The 16,614-nt window shown below is 42.9% G+C and overlaps 1 protein-coding gene across 1 annotated transcript in view; it reads right to left on the reverse strand.

The window, feature by feature from the left end:
• PRKAR1B (protein kinase cAMP-dependent type I regulatory subunit beta) overlaps window positions 1-16,614 on the reverse strand; it is a 125,016-nt gene that overhangs the window by 92,883 nt on the left and 15,519 nt on the right. Inside the window, 2 exon segments of the mRNA XM_025215797.1 lie at window positions 5,439-5,530; window positions 11,782-11,952. Coding sequence (XP_025071582.1) covers window positions 5,439-5,530; window positions 11,782-11,952 — 263 coding nt within the window.

Consider the following 16,614-nt stretch of genomic DNA (forward strand, 5'->3'; position numbering starts at 1 on the left):
ATGGAGCAAAAGGAAAGAATCTTTTTCCCCTCTGGAATAGTCTGCACCATGGCATTTCTACAGATTGATACTTTGCTCACTTTTTCTCACATTGTGCAAGTCCATCTTTACACAATGTGCTCTTATAGCTTGAGTTAGCCATGTTAGAAACTAAGGTCATCAGACCAGAGACCTGTTACCAGACTTGGTTTTAATGCATCATGGAGTGCCCTCAAAGATGTTAAGAAAGGGACAGCAAATTTAGCATGCTGGTGATAGAATTCCATCTACCCAGGCAAAGGAGACTTTTCAACACCTATTGCCTGAACAGCTTATGAAGGACTGGAGAGGACTTCTAACCTACAGGGCAGTCATTATAAACTCAGCCTATCCAGGATTATCACTGACTATCATGAGTCTCTTCAGTAGAAACATTCTCAAGCATCTATGCCTGGGAAAATTCAGGCAAGCATTAACAGAATGTGGAATTAGCATGCAGTAGCTTTCTAAGAACAGGGCTGGTCCTCAAATGAATGAGTAGAAGGCCAAGTATTTCCATCCTCAAAGGATTTCTTCACTTAATTCAACCATTTTATAATCTAGGATATATGGCACAGTGCTAGTAGTGGTGTAATACTGTGTCTGTCTACTGGTGACAGAGCAACAAAGACTGACAGATATGCTAAAATATGCACCTATGCTCATGAAATCTGCTATTTCAGCTTTGACTTTTTTTTTTTCTTTAATGAGTTCAAACCTTGGGCAACATGGGTTATGGAGAAGGGAGAGTGGGGGAAAAACAGGATGCCTCTTGTCCACAACTGAGACTAAAGCTATCCCATTACATGTTGCATGGACTGAATCTTATTGGTTACAACCCAGAAACTTCTCCCACTTAGGCTGCAACTTTCCCAACAACAACAACAAAGATGGTTGGTGCCACTCACCTGGATATGGGTCCAACTCTCCCAGCTCTGCCTTTCGACACTGGTTCCTTGGTCCATTGCTGAAGAGATCTCAAGATATCTCCTTGCTCATCCAGTCAAATAGTCTACTCCAGGCCCTGTCCTAGCAGTATGGCTTTTTTCTGGTGTCCATTCTTCTGACTCTTACCCCTTTGTTTGGAGATCTTCTCTGATGCTGTTCAAGTTCCCTGTGGCCTCAGTCTAAAATTTAGACCATTCCTGGGTATTTAAGGTGGTGGAAAACTTCAACATGACAAAAAGACCTAGTCAAATTTGTCAAGAGAGCAAATGAACAGGGTGTTGCCCCTACCTGTAGTTACCATTTATGATTTGTAACAGAAACCTGTGCCCTGGACAGCTGTCTGCTTGATTCTATCTCCATCGGCTTCTTTGGGATGCTTATACTACAGGCCAACCAGAAACCTGGTTTTCCCCTCTGGCCAGCTAAATTAAGCTGGGACAGCATCTGCAGAGGCTGTTCGAGCTGAAACAGCAGAAAATGGAATAAAGGCATAAATGCCAACCAAACGTATATAAGCCAGAAGGTAGCTTTCAGTGTAAAGTAGGGGAGAGGGAAGTGAGTGGATAGAAGAGCAGTAACACACAAGTCTCAGAATTGTAGGACAGCAGTGGAGGACTTTCCAAACAAGCTCATCTGCATGAGCTAAACAACATCCTCACTGCAGAGTGGGCAGATTGGAGCCCATGCTAGAGCGAGACCCAGGCTTGACTATAACCCCCAGTTGTGACAATGAGACCAGATCCAAAGTCTGAGGCTTTCTGAGCAAAGGCTAAAACAGCAGGGTCAGTCTATAGTGCAAACATACCCCTAGTCTCCATGTGTCAGTAGCAACTCACTAATCTTAACTTATTCGCACACACAAACATACAGTTGTCTCTCTTTCTCCCCTTAGCTCTCAAAGAGGTAAGATAAATCCACTCATCATTAAAATTGGCAGAAAAGTCAACTCTAGTGTGTTTGCTAATCTGTTACTGCCATAAATGGAATTCAGTTTTAATTATTTATTAAAAAACTGTATAAACAACATGCATTCTGTTAATTTTTTTTGTCAATTCAAAGAAAATTCAATAATGGCTCTATAGGACCTTTATGCAAATGAGAGACTTTCTAGTCAAGATGTACACAATAAGCCAGATCCTTGGCTAAGGGTGAGGTACATAAAGCATAATTGTGTGTATGGCTTAAAGCCATCTGTTCCTTGGAGCTTGCTGTAGCTTCTAATCATGGCTAGCACTCTTGTGCCAAGGGAGAACCAGGAATAAATTCAAGCTTCAATGAAATAGATGGGCATTTTGCCACTGACTTCAATAGGGTCATGATTTCACCCTCGGATGTGAACCTGCTGTCATCCAAGTCACTGGAAACCGGCCCAGTGGTACAGGATTGAGCTCTTAGTCCCCTTCCAGGTAAAGCTTTCTGTTCAGCACTTTAGATAATCAAAAACATTTGTCAATACCTCTGAGAAATCAGCCCTTGGGCCTGTTCTACATCATGCCTTGTTTGGGAAGGCAGGCTACTACAGACCATCCAAAATAATGCCCTGGGCGTAAATTTGAACAGTACTATCTTAGATCCCAGTGCAGCATACAGCTGAGCACATGGCTAACTGGAAGCATGTGTAATAAACATACATGCAGGATGTTTTCCAACATGCTATCATAACTCATGGCTTGATACTGTACACAGAGGCTACGTCTACATGTGTGAATAATGCATGAGAATAAACCCCAGAGACTATTGCTCTGGAGTTATCTGGTCCCAGGCATACCATTTGAATGTGCATCTGGGAGCAAAAAAATTCCACAGCATATTACTCCAGAGTTTCAGCCTGCCAACCCAGAGCTGCTCTGATGGGGCTCCACGTGCTGTGGAGGAGCTGGCTAAGGAACAAGAGTGCCTTACTGTGGGGCTAGCCAAAAGGCAGCCCCTGTGCTGAAGTGCCCTCATTCCTCAGCCAGCTGAACTGCAGCACGTGGAACCAAGTCAGACCAGCCTGGGGCTGACAGGCTGATCCCCAGGTCCTCTGCCAGCCTGGGCTGCTCCAATCATGCTCCACATGCTGCAGAGGGGCTGGCTGGGGCACGAGGATACTTCAGTGTAGGGGCTGCCTGCGGGCTAGCCTGGCACTGAAGCACCCCTATGCCCCAGCCACACCTGTCATTGTCTACACATCCACTGCGGTACACGAAACAATGCCACCACAGAGTAGTACTTGCGTTTAACTGGACTACCCTGCAGCAGCATTTATTAGTCTACTATAACCTAATAGAGCCACACATATAGACAGTGACATTTTACTGTGGAGCCAATTAGATGGCTCCGCAGCAAGTGTCTCATGCAGACACGCCAAGAGACCTCTACAGCCGCTGGGCAATGGATGCTCCTAGATCTCCTAGCCCCAGAGCAGGTTAAAACAAAGGTTACTCTGAGTTGATTCAGACAAGAAAGATGAGTACAAGAGGCCATGCCTCTATTTTTTTTCCCTTTTTCGACAGAGGAAGGATGACAACCAAAGTGAAACAACGGATGCAGACAGAAGTGCAGCTCCCAGTTGTAACTTGGAGCATTTTCAGCAAAGCTTTCTGATTTACAAGGTTATCCCACCCTAAACAGAAGTTCACTGTTAGTTCCAGGCAGGGCTCTCTGTTTTCAGAATGGGAGGGAGGAAAGACAGTGAAGGGAGCTCATTCTTGGGGCTCCCCAGCCAGTGCTGAAGGGTGGGGTGGGTAAACTGGAGCCCCCCAACTCGGGAGGGAGGGGTCCAATACACCCGGACCCACCCTCTAGTGGAGGCCGAAAAATCCCCAGACTGAACTTCCTCCACTCCCTTCCCCCATCCCTTCTGAAAACAGCAACAGGCTGGGAGCTCCACAGACACAAGTTACACAAGATGCTATATTTTGTTTAAACATCTTCATCTGATACTTCATGCAATGAAAGGTCAGATTTTCATCCGATTGGTCATTTTTAAGCTGTCTGCAGCTGTGCATTTGTGTTCGGTCATGGCTATAAACTGCTTTCTGTGGCCCGATCAAGCAAAAATTGTCGCTTAGCCAGTATTCCCAGACTGGGAGGAGCTGCTACAGGAGAATAAACCACTACAGCAGAGTATGTGAAGTACTCCCCTTTTCCCCACTCTTTCAAAGAAGACAGAATGCAACGATCCCCAGACAGAGCCAGACACCACTGGTTTTCCTGAGCTGTATGTCTGTAAGATGCAAATTGGCACCAGTGAGGGTAGCATATTTTGGCTTGCTGACTTCTCAGCACTTGACAAGATGTTGCTTTAGTCCAGTCTCAAGATACGATGTCAAGAGTGAATTCATTGAGATTCAAAGACCAAACAGTCTCTTTGTACACTACATCCTAGTTGGCGAAAGCATGATGCATACATCTGTCTAAGAGCTTCACTTGCTTTTGATGTGCGTGATAGCTTGTTCTACTTACTATGAGGCTCGATTGTGGCATGCAGCTGCTGCCTTCAGAAGGGGGATGGTGAAGAGCTGAGTGCTGCAATACGAACAGCACTAAGGGGAAAATCTATTCTGGAGTTACACCAGGTGCACCATAACTTGGAGAGGGGGCCATTTGGTCCCCATATTTCTTGGTAATTTGCTCCCAAGAGAGTATAAGGAAATGGTAAGCCCTGGTCTCCTCAGACTGCAGCAACAGATTCTCTAGCTGTCATGTGGACTGTACAAGAGAGGTGAAGCACTCCCTGTACAACCTTCCCTTGTGCACATATCCATACTCAGGCAGTGGATAGTTTAGCTCATAGAATTAAATGAGACCTAAGGAATGGTGCGGAGAGGTTGTGGCTGTCACCTGCAATCCTAAATACTGAGTTAGAGCATGAAAAACTAAACATTCCTTTTCTGTTTGATTTTTTTTTTCCTCCTTGCTGAAATATCCTTGGAATATCCCTTTCCTTCTCCAGCCAGTTTGCACCTGACAGTGAAAATACATTTCCATTGCTTACATATCATAATAGGTTTCTGGCATGCCCTAGATTTACAACAGAACTATACTGGATTTCTGTCATGTGTGTGGGAAAGAGAATATATGGGAAATTCATGACCTCCTAATTACTCTGAGAAGTTGCACCCTAATGGGATGTCCTGATAATTAGGCTGTTTAACTGCCTGTGACAATGGTTAATTTATGCCTCATACAAGTAAGAATCTGTAGTTAAGAGCGTAGTTAGTTCCAAACATGAGTTGTTCTACTGATGGAGCACACTGCCGTTGCCACAATGCTGCTCAAGCTCCTGATGTAGACAAGGTCTTAGTTTCTAATCAACCATATGAGCAGTATGTGGAACTGGTTATAACCCAGATATACCAATATCTGATGAGAGAAATGTCAATACCAACAGTTCGTTCTAAGCTGAAATACAAGATGTTTCAGGTTTTATAGAGGATTTGCTTTCAGCCCAGGTAACATATTCCACTAATTCAAAAAGCACCTCATACCTTCTTTCATTGTCATCAAGATGAGCAAAGAGTACGTTCTTGGAGATGGCCTTGGCCAAAGCAGTCATCGTTTTATAGTCCTTTGGAATAACCTAGCAGTAAGAAGAAGAAACAAAGAAAGTTATGGCTCTGGCTTTGTTTCATTGTTGGGCTTTTCTGTTTAAAAGGCTGCATTAGTCAGTGATGTAGGCAATACTTTTTTTTTTTTAAATGCTGAGTCAAATTTAAAATTTCATATAAAACCACTAAGAAAATAAGACGTTTCTATTTTGACAATGTGGGGATAAGAATAAACATTCCTCATACAAGAAACAGAATAGGAATATAGGGGAGGAAAACTTAAATGTCCTTATAAAATACAGGGAAAAATCAGTAGGAATAAAACTGCAGGCTTCCTTCACATTTCACTTATTTTTAATAGACTGAAGAAAATACTTTCCATAGTCCTCTACAAAGTAGCATCCAAACTAATCTATCTTTAAAATTATGAATCAATGCACTCTTTCAGCTTCAAAAATTAAAAACAAATCTATTTTTTATTATATAGGAAATGTCCTGATAATGGGCAAAATCTGATGAAGGAAAGAATTCCTGCTTTATTTTCAATAGTATATACGCTCATATCTAGGATTTTTTAAATAATTTTGCATGCACAAAACAACCATTTCCACCAACAGTAAAATTAAGTAAAAGAAATGAAGGCAAAGGGTAGTATTTTGGAGAATTTTGAAATATAAGCACAAAGGGAAGAACTACCTATATTTCTGCAGAAAATTGCAAAGGACAAAAAGCTGATCTAGACTGATATTAAAGTCTGAAGTATGAGAAGTAAAGCACCTTGCAATATTTTGTAGTGTCTTCATAACAGAATGGTCCTTGTGATATCAGAGGGGAAGGCATAGACTCTCTGCCCAAGAAAGAGCCACAGACACTCAGGAGGGAATGGACACAGCAGAGAGGAAGAAGTCTATATAGAAGTCCCCTTCAGAAATGGCAGGGGTTAAATATGTGAGAAGGGGAGAGAGAGTCCTCTAAAGTTCCTCTTGCTTCCCCCACACCAAAAAAGAGTTGGGTATCTATTTGTTTAGTTTTAAATCTCTGATCCTCCCAAGAGGGCTAAGGAGACTAATGGTTTGTTTTTTGGTTTGTTTTTTTTAAAAGAAAAATGCCCAATGAATCGGAGAATAAATCTTAGCTGGAGAGGGGTCTTTACATTTTGGCACAGGGAAGACGTTCTCTTGCTGTGTTAAAGGGTTGTTTCCCGTCATTTGTCTCCCCATGGCAAAGGAGGGGTCCTGACTTGTCCAGGTGGCCCTACTGCTCATCCAGGAACAGAAAGGCTGTCTGTCTCAAGTGGATGAACAGCTGCATGGGCATACCCGACTGCTGAGTGTCAAATGAAGAACTGACCTAGATCTGTCATACAACTCAACCCTTGAACCTTCAACAAGCTGACAGTATTTTCACAAACGCAATGTATTTTGAAAGTGTAGAAAGTCAATCAGAACTGTGTATACATAGAATCACAGAAGAATTGGGCTAGAAGGGATCTCATCTAGTCTAATCCCCAGTTGGAGGCAGGATCATCCCTGTCTAAACCATCCCAGGCAAATGCTTGTCTAACCTGGATTTAAAAACCTCCACAACCTCCTTTTAATAAGCAATCTGTTCCAGAGCTTAACCACCCACACACTGAGAGTTTTGTCTATTATCCAAACAAAACCTTCCTGGTTACAACTTAAGTCCATTATTTTTGTCCTGTTCCTTACATACACAGACAACAGTTGAGCACCATCCTCTTTATTACAAACCTATTTTGTATTTGACTTATTTGTCTTTGGCCTCCAAGGGCCACTCTAACATGAAAGCAGCAAGGCAGAGCCTCAAACATGGGATGAGGTGGCTTCTGTGCAATAGAGACAAAAAGAAAATGGAAAAGAGGTCCTCAAAGCTTTGCTGGTAGCCAGAGAAAAAGAGGGTGGTTATGACGGGGAGAACTGTATCATTGCCTCTTACAAGAAAACACTTTTTGATTTCCACTTAGTAAACTGAGTCACCTGTATCATGAGATTCCTGCACAGTCAGTTAGTGATGAAATCTTAGGGAATAGCTTTTTCTTTCTTTATCGAAATAAAGCAACAAAATAACACTTAATCTGAATCTTTCTTTGTGTGGCACCATAGCCATGTGTTTACAAAAAAACCTGCAAATGTAAGCCTTACTACACTAATTTTCTCCCATGCACGCTAAGTCCTTGATTTCAGGCTATTGACTTTATCTTTCTTGGCCACTGTCTTAAAACCTCCGAGTTCCCAACAGTCTAAGGCCAATATTGGTCTTGCTTTAAAAATATGTCTTCTCATTTTCTCCTGTTATTCCCTCAGTGTAGATGGTTCTTCCAAATAAACCTCTGCGATATCAAGGCAGTCATTTGCTGATAACAAAAGGGGGAAAAAAAAGCAGGCAAATGCAGCTCTTAAGGCTAGTACTCGATTCCTTTGCATTCCTAACAAGTTAGCGGTCTAAGAAACTATCCCTTGGATTATTATTTAAATCCAATCTGCTTTTAAGAAATTAAAATCATAATAGCACTAGTCATAGAACGCACAGAAAATGATCTGTGCCGCTGCTGCTTCTGGCTTTGAACCAGTTACTGCCTACCAGGCCCCACTGCCAAGGCCGGACTGACATCATGGCTGATGGAAAGAAGCAAACAAAGTTCCTAATTTCAGGTTCCATTAGGAAGATAAGAAAATAACCCAAAGGAATATGGAGGAACATTTCCATTGGGAGTGTTTTTTGTTGGGGGGGGGGGGGGGGGGGTGTTGTTTTGTTCCCCTCACCCTCCAGGAGAGTTAGGCTGGGCCCATAATGAGCAGAGATAAATGCTGTCTTCTCTTAAAAGTTTCTAAAGGAGATATTAAGAAGTGTAGAAAGAGGAAAATTAAGTAGTTCAAAGTGCCTTTTAAACTACCATATAAATGGTTTTTAAACAGTGCGATGCATTCATAGTTTGACTATAGTGTTTTTAGAGCGTGCTGGATAGTTGCCAGTACTATCTGACTTAGACTGGGAGAGTGCTCCTCCCTGATTGGCTTTAGACAGAAAGTTCCCCCAGGTGTCTGCTTCTCAGGAGGGAAGGCCTAGCAGTAATCAGGGAGCTTGTATCATAAGCGGATGACAAAGATGTATATAATCATAAGGGGGAGGGGGCAAAGAACCCTGCCAGAAGTAACGATTGACAAAATGCATTTGCATGAAATTAAATCATCTCTTTTGGAAGTTATTCTGACACTGAAGCAGGAGCTCTTACAGTCCCCCTGCTGCTGAGGCTATTTGTTAGCCTACAGTTAGAAAAGAAAGAAAATGCTTCAGTGAGACAACTAGGTTTGGAGCATGTACAAAAATGGACTGTCCCAAACACCGGCATTAACCAAAGGGTCTCCCATGTGTAAACTGGCATTCCAGGGGCTAGCCAGCAAGGGCACCAGGCAGATGGAGACATTTTCTGGGGATACCCTTGCAGGATAGAAGACTTGCACTTGGTTGTTAATCAGTTTAAATCCAGAGACAGGAAAATGTCACTACTGCAGAGTTGAGGCTGCCCCGTGGTATCGCCTGCCCTCCTGCAATTCAAAGTTCAGCAAAACTCAGACTCCAGAAGAGACAGTGTGAAAGCACTGATCACACAACATTAACTCTGCCCCCAGTGAATCTGGCACGAGAATTATTTGCATGCCCTCCAGCTGCCTTCACTGTTAGGTGTAACAGTATTCTGCAGGCAGAGAAATTAGCTGGAGCTGCTTGCAGGAGAGATTAGCTGGAGCTGCTTGGCAGCAGACTTTCAAACAACACCCAATCTCAAACTCTCTATTGTTCAACATGCACCAAATGGTACAAGACCCTGCCTAAATAACAGATGCAAAACCTGCCGACATGCCTACTGTCACCATAATCAATACACTCTCTAGCAAAACCAAAATCCTTTTATAAAGAAATCACTTTCATTTATAAAATGGAGTTAAACAAAAGCCATTGCTCTAACTGTATTTAGTCTAGGCTGTATCCACTTCTTTTCTAGACTTGAAGGGTATTTTGTGCTCAAAAACTGGACCTCTGCTAGCACGGATGTATCCAGGATTTACCAAAGAGGGGTGCGACAAAGCTCCTTGGACCCCGGGGGACAGGAGTGAGACATGGTTGGAGCTCCCAGAACCACATTAGACACTAGGGAGCTGGCCAGGGAGCAGGTGCACAAAAGGGGGGATCCACCCCCTGCTGACACTGCTACCGCTGTCCTCAGCTGACCTGGGGGTGGGAACTGAGGGAGAGGTGGTATGGGAAGTCAGACTCAGCCAGGAACAACATGGATGGCATGAAGTTTTCTCCTTCCAGTCTTTGCTCCCTGCCCTTCCCACACTGGCTAAGAGTAGGTGCTGGTTAGAAGAATTTGTGCACCCCCACCATTGTCCCCAGCTGGGCTCCCCACACAGCTGCTTCCCCCGGGGGTGGCAGGAGCAGCTTTGGGGTCCCCCCCCCCATACCTGTATCAGCTGGGGACAGCAGTGACAGCATTAGAAGGGGGGGTGCATCTGCACCAATGCACCCCCTGAATCCACCCCTGTCTACTGGAAAAGGTCCAGCTGGACCTTCACACCTCTACTGTTGGTCCAGTAAGCGATACTACCGAACGAAACTTCTTTGCCATTGTAATATGGGTGACGGGCTTGTGAAATATAATGGCAGTTCTTTCTGTGGATGAGCATTTGACTGTAAAATGGAGTGCTGGAAGCTTTTCTTCAGTACAGTTCCAAGACCGAACACTCAATGAAATTCTGCCCTGTGGATGTCTTGTTTAATTAATTTGACCTGGCCTATCTGACTAGGTTACTACTTCAGCCCTACATAATCTGAGGTACCCCCACGGAAATCTCCTCAGTGAAGTGATGCATATAGCAGAGTTGGTAGGACAATATATATTTGCCTTTCTGTGAAAGCTCTGCAGGACAGGGATCTCTTCATTTCATGAGTCTGTATATTGATGTGCACAACTATGGCACTCTGAAATAGTGGCAAGAAGAGAGCTTAAGAGCATGACAGGGCAAAAGCCTCACACTGTTAATGGCAATGTGTTTGGGATTTTCCAATGAAGTTTAGGTTCATTTAAACTGCTTTGCTGGAAAGAGCCTGTTAAGTTAAATTATGGGTTTCCCCAGGTTGAATGGCTTTTTGTTCCATAGTGAAGTTTTAGAGAGTCCAAGTATTTTACAGCACATTAAAATATGGCCTGCAAATTTCCAAAGGAGAGGTAACTCTGCTTTTTGTTTGGTTTTTTTTTTAAAGGACCTGATTCTGATCTGAGTTTCTCCAGAGCAGATTGAACTCCGTGCTGTAGTGGAGTTGTTGTTTTAAGCCAGAAGTTGTCTAACTCTTGTCTACATTATGGTTTCTACGCCTGTTACTGCTGTATATCAGAGGTGTCAAACTCGCTGTGTGTCCCAGGCAGGCTGGATTCAAACTGTGTGGCTCCTTGAGGACCAGACCCAGCCTGAGACATGAGAAAGCTGTGGCAGCAGTAGCAGCTTCAGCTCAGACCCAGAACACAGCAGCAGCAGCAGCAGCTCCAGCTTGAACCTGGAGTATGCGGTAGCAGTACCAGCCTCTTCCATATGCCCTGTATTGGAGACAGAGCTGCTATTGCTACATGTCCCATGCTGTGTGCCACAGTGGCAGCTCTGGCTCCAGCACTGCACACATGGGAGGGGCTAGAAGTCACAGAGGTAGGGATGCTGCAGTGTGGACAGGCAAAGCGGCTGGGGGGGGACTGGAAATGGGCCAGCCCTCTCTCACCCTCCTAACACTGATTGCTGACTGGAAATGTGTCAGCCCTCTCTCACCCTCCTAACACTGATTGCTATGTCCACTGAGGCCTGAAGACCCCAGATTCCCTAGAAGGGTACTCTCCCCAGCTCTGCTAATAATCCAACGGGCCAAAAAGAACAGCTCTATCAGCTAAATCCAACCCATGGGCCGTATGTTTGACATCCCTGCTGTATATTACAGATAACTCCCAAAACGAACTCTCTAGCAGAGGGTTGTGACACCCAAGGAGACCTCCTCCACTATAACCAGCTTCCTCACTCACCTTTGATTTTTTTCCAAACCTTGTTTCATTGGTAACCTTCTAGTTCTTCTCATGTTTACTCTTGACCACTGCTTGACGATTCCTCAGAGGAAGTGGCTATACAAAATGACCCAACCGGTTCAAATTACATTTTCAGAATAAAATGCAAACAAGTGACATCATGAATTGTTTAGAATCAAATAGATGGCAATATGTTACCTTTCTAACATAAGAAACAGCATCTTCCTCAGTGTACACCTCAGCGCTGACACCACCCCTTCTACGGCGAGCTTTTACCACTGGGTTTGGAGGAGGTGGAGAAATTTCATCATCATGAGAATCAGACTGGGAATTGGATTTCTGCCGAGCCAGTATTTGTTTGCATTCTTCCTGTAAATAGAAAAGACGACAATGATGCATTCCCCCCATAACTATGCAGCTATTATCAAGAATAAAACTTGATTTGCTCCTCTCTGGTGACTTCCAGCAATCTATCCCTTTCTACACCTGCATGAAGGTATTTTTATTGTGCATTTATGGGTGCACTGGTGAAAGAAAATTTCAAGTACAAAACGATGAATAGCAGGGAGGATCAACAGCAGACAGACACAATCTGGAAAATATGCAATAAAGTTCTGTGATGCCCGACTCAGCTCTCTCTTACATACTTCTTCAGCAATGCATCTTGGACAGCAAGAGATAATAGATTAACTATCATTTCCCCTAACTAATCTACACAATCTATGAACTGCCAAGTGTAAGATACTCATGGGGTAGCAGGGAGAGGAACTGACTTTGGCCCACACGTGTCACTTAAAGTGTTTTGAAAAGCCATGCATCCACCACGCTAGCTACACATCTGCAAGAAGCTTTGCTCATGTTTACCACCATCCGAGTGCAAAGATGCCAGTTGACCTTTTTCAAGAGTTTGCAAATCCCAGAAGCTCTACCAGAGGTCAAACCTACTCACTTTGGGTTTACAAGAGCATAAGCAACCCCCTTAAATGTATTTCCATCCATGCAAATGAGTTCTAAATTGGGTCTTGCAGGACAGCGAGAAATGATCACTGGCTTAGCATCAGCAGGCCAACAGCGAGGCTGAGCTCTGAATCCCACACTCCCAGGATACAGAATGAGAATAAGAGGAGGAATCCTTGAGGAGGGAGTAAGGGGGAAAGGAAAAATAGTATAGAAAACCTACAAGTAGGACAGTCACGAGAGTTGCACAGCTTTTTATCAGAGTGTTATCAAGATGTACTGAACTGTTTAGATTCCCAAGAACTGAACTCGACAGAGCTACTTATAAGTCTTCACAGTAGGACCCGGAGATCCAATAAAGTCAGTGTCTCCCACCACAGCAGAGATCAATAACAAACTCCAGCCCCGGCCTTGGCGATTCTGATCTAATTTAAGACACGACTTAGCAAGTGTATGTAATTAGCGGAGGGAGCGGAGGAGGGAGGATGAGGGTATCAATGCTAGACATGTGGTTAATTACCATCCTAGCCAGTTGGTTTTATTGACACAGGAAATGAGTTATGGTTAGCTCATTAGTTATGACACCAAAAAGTGAGCTACATTTTTTAAAAAATCTGTCCTGTTTTACTGGCACATGCCCAAAGTTTTAAAGCTTGTAAGAAAAACAGATGATTAATATATAGTTTTTGCCATTGATGTTTTTGACTGACTGACAAATCCAGCTATGTCACTTGTCACTTCTGGTCTTTATCTATTCACTTTCTCCACTCTCACGGACAGCACTGCCTTTCTGCAACCAAAAAAACCTTTCCCACTGCACACCCCCTTATCCCGTCCCATCCTCCCCCCAACCTATGTTGCCAGTGGCTGAGTTAAGTAACAAATTAGTATGTCTCATGCGGCATAAGTCAAAGTGACATGTCCTACCTTTTTTGTCAAATGTAATCTTTAGGATCCTGTGGCTTAGAAAACCAATCTGGAGACTAATGGAGAAATACAATGTATAGCCTGACTAAAGGTTTGTTTCTGCAAGCTGCTAAGCTATCCTGTGAAATGCCAAGCTCCTTCTGTTATTACTGTCTCTCTATTAATATATTTATTACTTGGGAATTACCAGAATACCCGCTGCAAACTAGAACCCAATTGTGCTCAGTGCTGTACAAACACAAAATAAAACTGACCTTGCAGGAGTGTTCAGCTCATTGTGAAATAAAGAGCTCCAGGCTACTAAAACTTTTCACTTCCAATTCAAAATATTAAGAATGCGAAACATCAATTATATCTAGCCTGGTTTTCTCTGCACTCTTGGAAGTATGAACCCTACGAAAATAGTCTCACCAATTTCCTCCCCACAATGCAAACTGCAGGTAACTGGCCGCACCGAGCCCCCTAGGTATAAGCATGCACTGACATCAATGCCCAAACATGCACATTGATAATTGTAATTAATACCAGCTTACTGACATCAGACCGATCACTATCTGCAGAATTTCAAGTATCAATAATCCACCCCAGATTTTTAACTCCAGAATTTCTCCCATAGTATAGTATGTTCACATAGAACTACTCTTTTATTCAGCCACAACTCAATGCAATTCCTTCAGATGCTTGCCTGCAAAAAGCTAAAAATCCATATGCATTTTAAAATAATATTCTGATTAGTGAAAACCTTAATAAGTATAATCAAATATATGTTACTAAAGCTACAAATACATAATTACATCATACTATTTTGCACACATAACTTTCTACAAAGAATAAATAGCTACAGAAAATAGTTTGTAACATACTGATAGTGTGCACATACTTTACTTTTTAAATATATATACTGTACCACAGGCTTTTGCAGAGAATTAATAATAAATCCTCTGCTCCAATGCAGTTTTATAAAAGGTGAGAAGCTCAAGGAGTAAAGTAATATCACAATTCACACACCGCTCAAACCCAAACCCCTTTTAAAATAAAAATACATTAAAGAATGATAAAAGTAAGTTACCATATGGTTCATTTTATAAAGAAGTCTCTTTGCTACAAACTCTCTTTACACAAACAGCCGACAGTTGACTGGTTTTTCCATATGCTGCTATTTGTACTCTAGATATGATTTCCATTACTGAACTCGAGTGCCTTTTGAAAACAAAAGCATACACTGTGTCCTGGGCTGTGCTCTCAAAAAGCCATCTTCCATATATATCCTAAGGTAAAAACTGCACAGAGGAAATATTTTGGAGGAATAGACTCTCTTAAGATTAGTTCTTCAAACATCATCAGATCTAGCTGGATGCGAATGCTTGTGCAGAACTCACTTTCCAGTAAACACCTCACTATTCTTTTGTTGTCATGACAACAAGCGATCTCGCTCTCCGCTGGAATGGCATCGGTAATTCACAACCACAGAGAAATCATATTTCCTGATCGTGCCCAGTTGACAAGGACACGCTATTGAGAACACAGGCACGTGGATGAGTCCGTTGCATAATGTCATAATATTTGATCGGATCCCATCCCAAGTATATTCTTTTCTCTTTTTATGATCCTAACTGTCCTGGACTGAGGGTGGCTACTCTTGATTTATATTACCACGAAAGAAGACTCAGGCATAAAATGTCTACATTCATTCCTACAGTAACGTCACATCTATACACCCAAAAGTTACAAACCTACGTCGGTCTCTTACAATAATGTAGGCTATTGTATACCGAAAGAATCTGATCCTGCTGCTGACAAGTCAGTCTGGGACTAATCAATGACCATTACAATCGAGGTTGTCCTAAGAAGTCTACCCACTCATTTCAGGGGGAGTGGGACTGTGAACTTGGAGCACTCTAGATGACTCCAATGGATGGGGAACAAGGGCCAAAATATAGAAAAAAGAACAAAAAGGGTCATGTTTGCCTGGAATTAAAAAAAAAAAACCCAGATACAAAGATGTCTGCACGTGACTTTGGTTACAAGACTTGCGCTTGGAAAGTTTGGAGTGTGATGCACAGGAATTTAGCATGCTGACCTCAAAGCACTGGGTCATTTCGTTCCTTAATTAGTGTTTTCATAAGGTTGGAGCCTAAACATTGCAATCGATGTGGTCACCGTGCTGAACGAGTTTCTTAGTTAGCCCCTTCCTTTCGTTCAAGAGCATGTTTCCTGACCCATACACTCTCTCTTCTCTGAGCTGGAGCACTTCCAAAGAGAAATTCATTCACAGTAGTTCCTCCTCCTATCCCTGCTTTCCTGTCCTGTTATTGTCTGAGGAAGACAAAGAGCTGGAGCACTTCTCAGGGCTCCAAATCGTTGTACAGCTTTACAGCAACACTGCAGGAAGGCATAAAAGCAAAGTCAGCCATTAGGTACCACTGAACGGCCTCCACTCTGCTCCTGACAACTTATTCATTGTGTCCTATAATCACAACCCAGGATGCACTCTCGCTGAAATACTGTCTTTTATTTACAAGCTAACTTTTCATAAAAGTCTCCTGTTGAACAACCCTAGAGACAATATTTATTCCACAGAAAAGTTATAGCGTTGTTAATGATGGAGCAGCCTTCCTTATACTGACCATGGGGAATCACTTCTAGGAAAGAGAAAATAATTCAGTTTTCATTACTGTCCACTCATGGCAGGAGACTGACACGGGGATTTATAAAGATTACAAACTGCAAGGATTTATTAGATCAAGCCTTGCTGGGAGGGCAGGACTGACTGATTCCCAGCTCAAAGTCAATGGGAGATGAGGAGTTCTCTCCCGCTATTACTCTGACTTCACAGAGTTTTTCACATCTCCGCAATCTCCTCACAGGCATCCCACCGCCATCTCCATTGCAACAGGGAGAACCTGAGCTTCTCATCATCCCTTCCAGTCCTTTCATCGTCATCCTGGATGACTCCACCGCCTAACCCATCATACAGGTTTCTAACCTCAGTGTAATCTTAAACTACTGCTCCACCTCCGTCCGTGATGTCAAATGCTGTCCTTCCTTCTTCTATGGTATCTCTAAAGTATTTCTTTTAGTATCCACCCTTTCCAACAATGTCCTTATCCATTTCTTAGATATTTGTTGCTTTGGGTTTTACAACTA

Source organism: Alligator sinensis, unplaced genomic scaffold (assembly GCF_000455745.1).
Source record: "Alligator sinensis unplaced genomic scaffold, ASM45574v1 scaffold1084_1, whole genome shotgun sequence".
In the NCBI taxonomy this organism is placed as follows: Eukaryota; Metazoa; Chordata; order Crocodylia; family Alligatoridae; genus Alligator; species Alligator sinensis.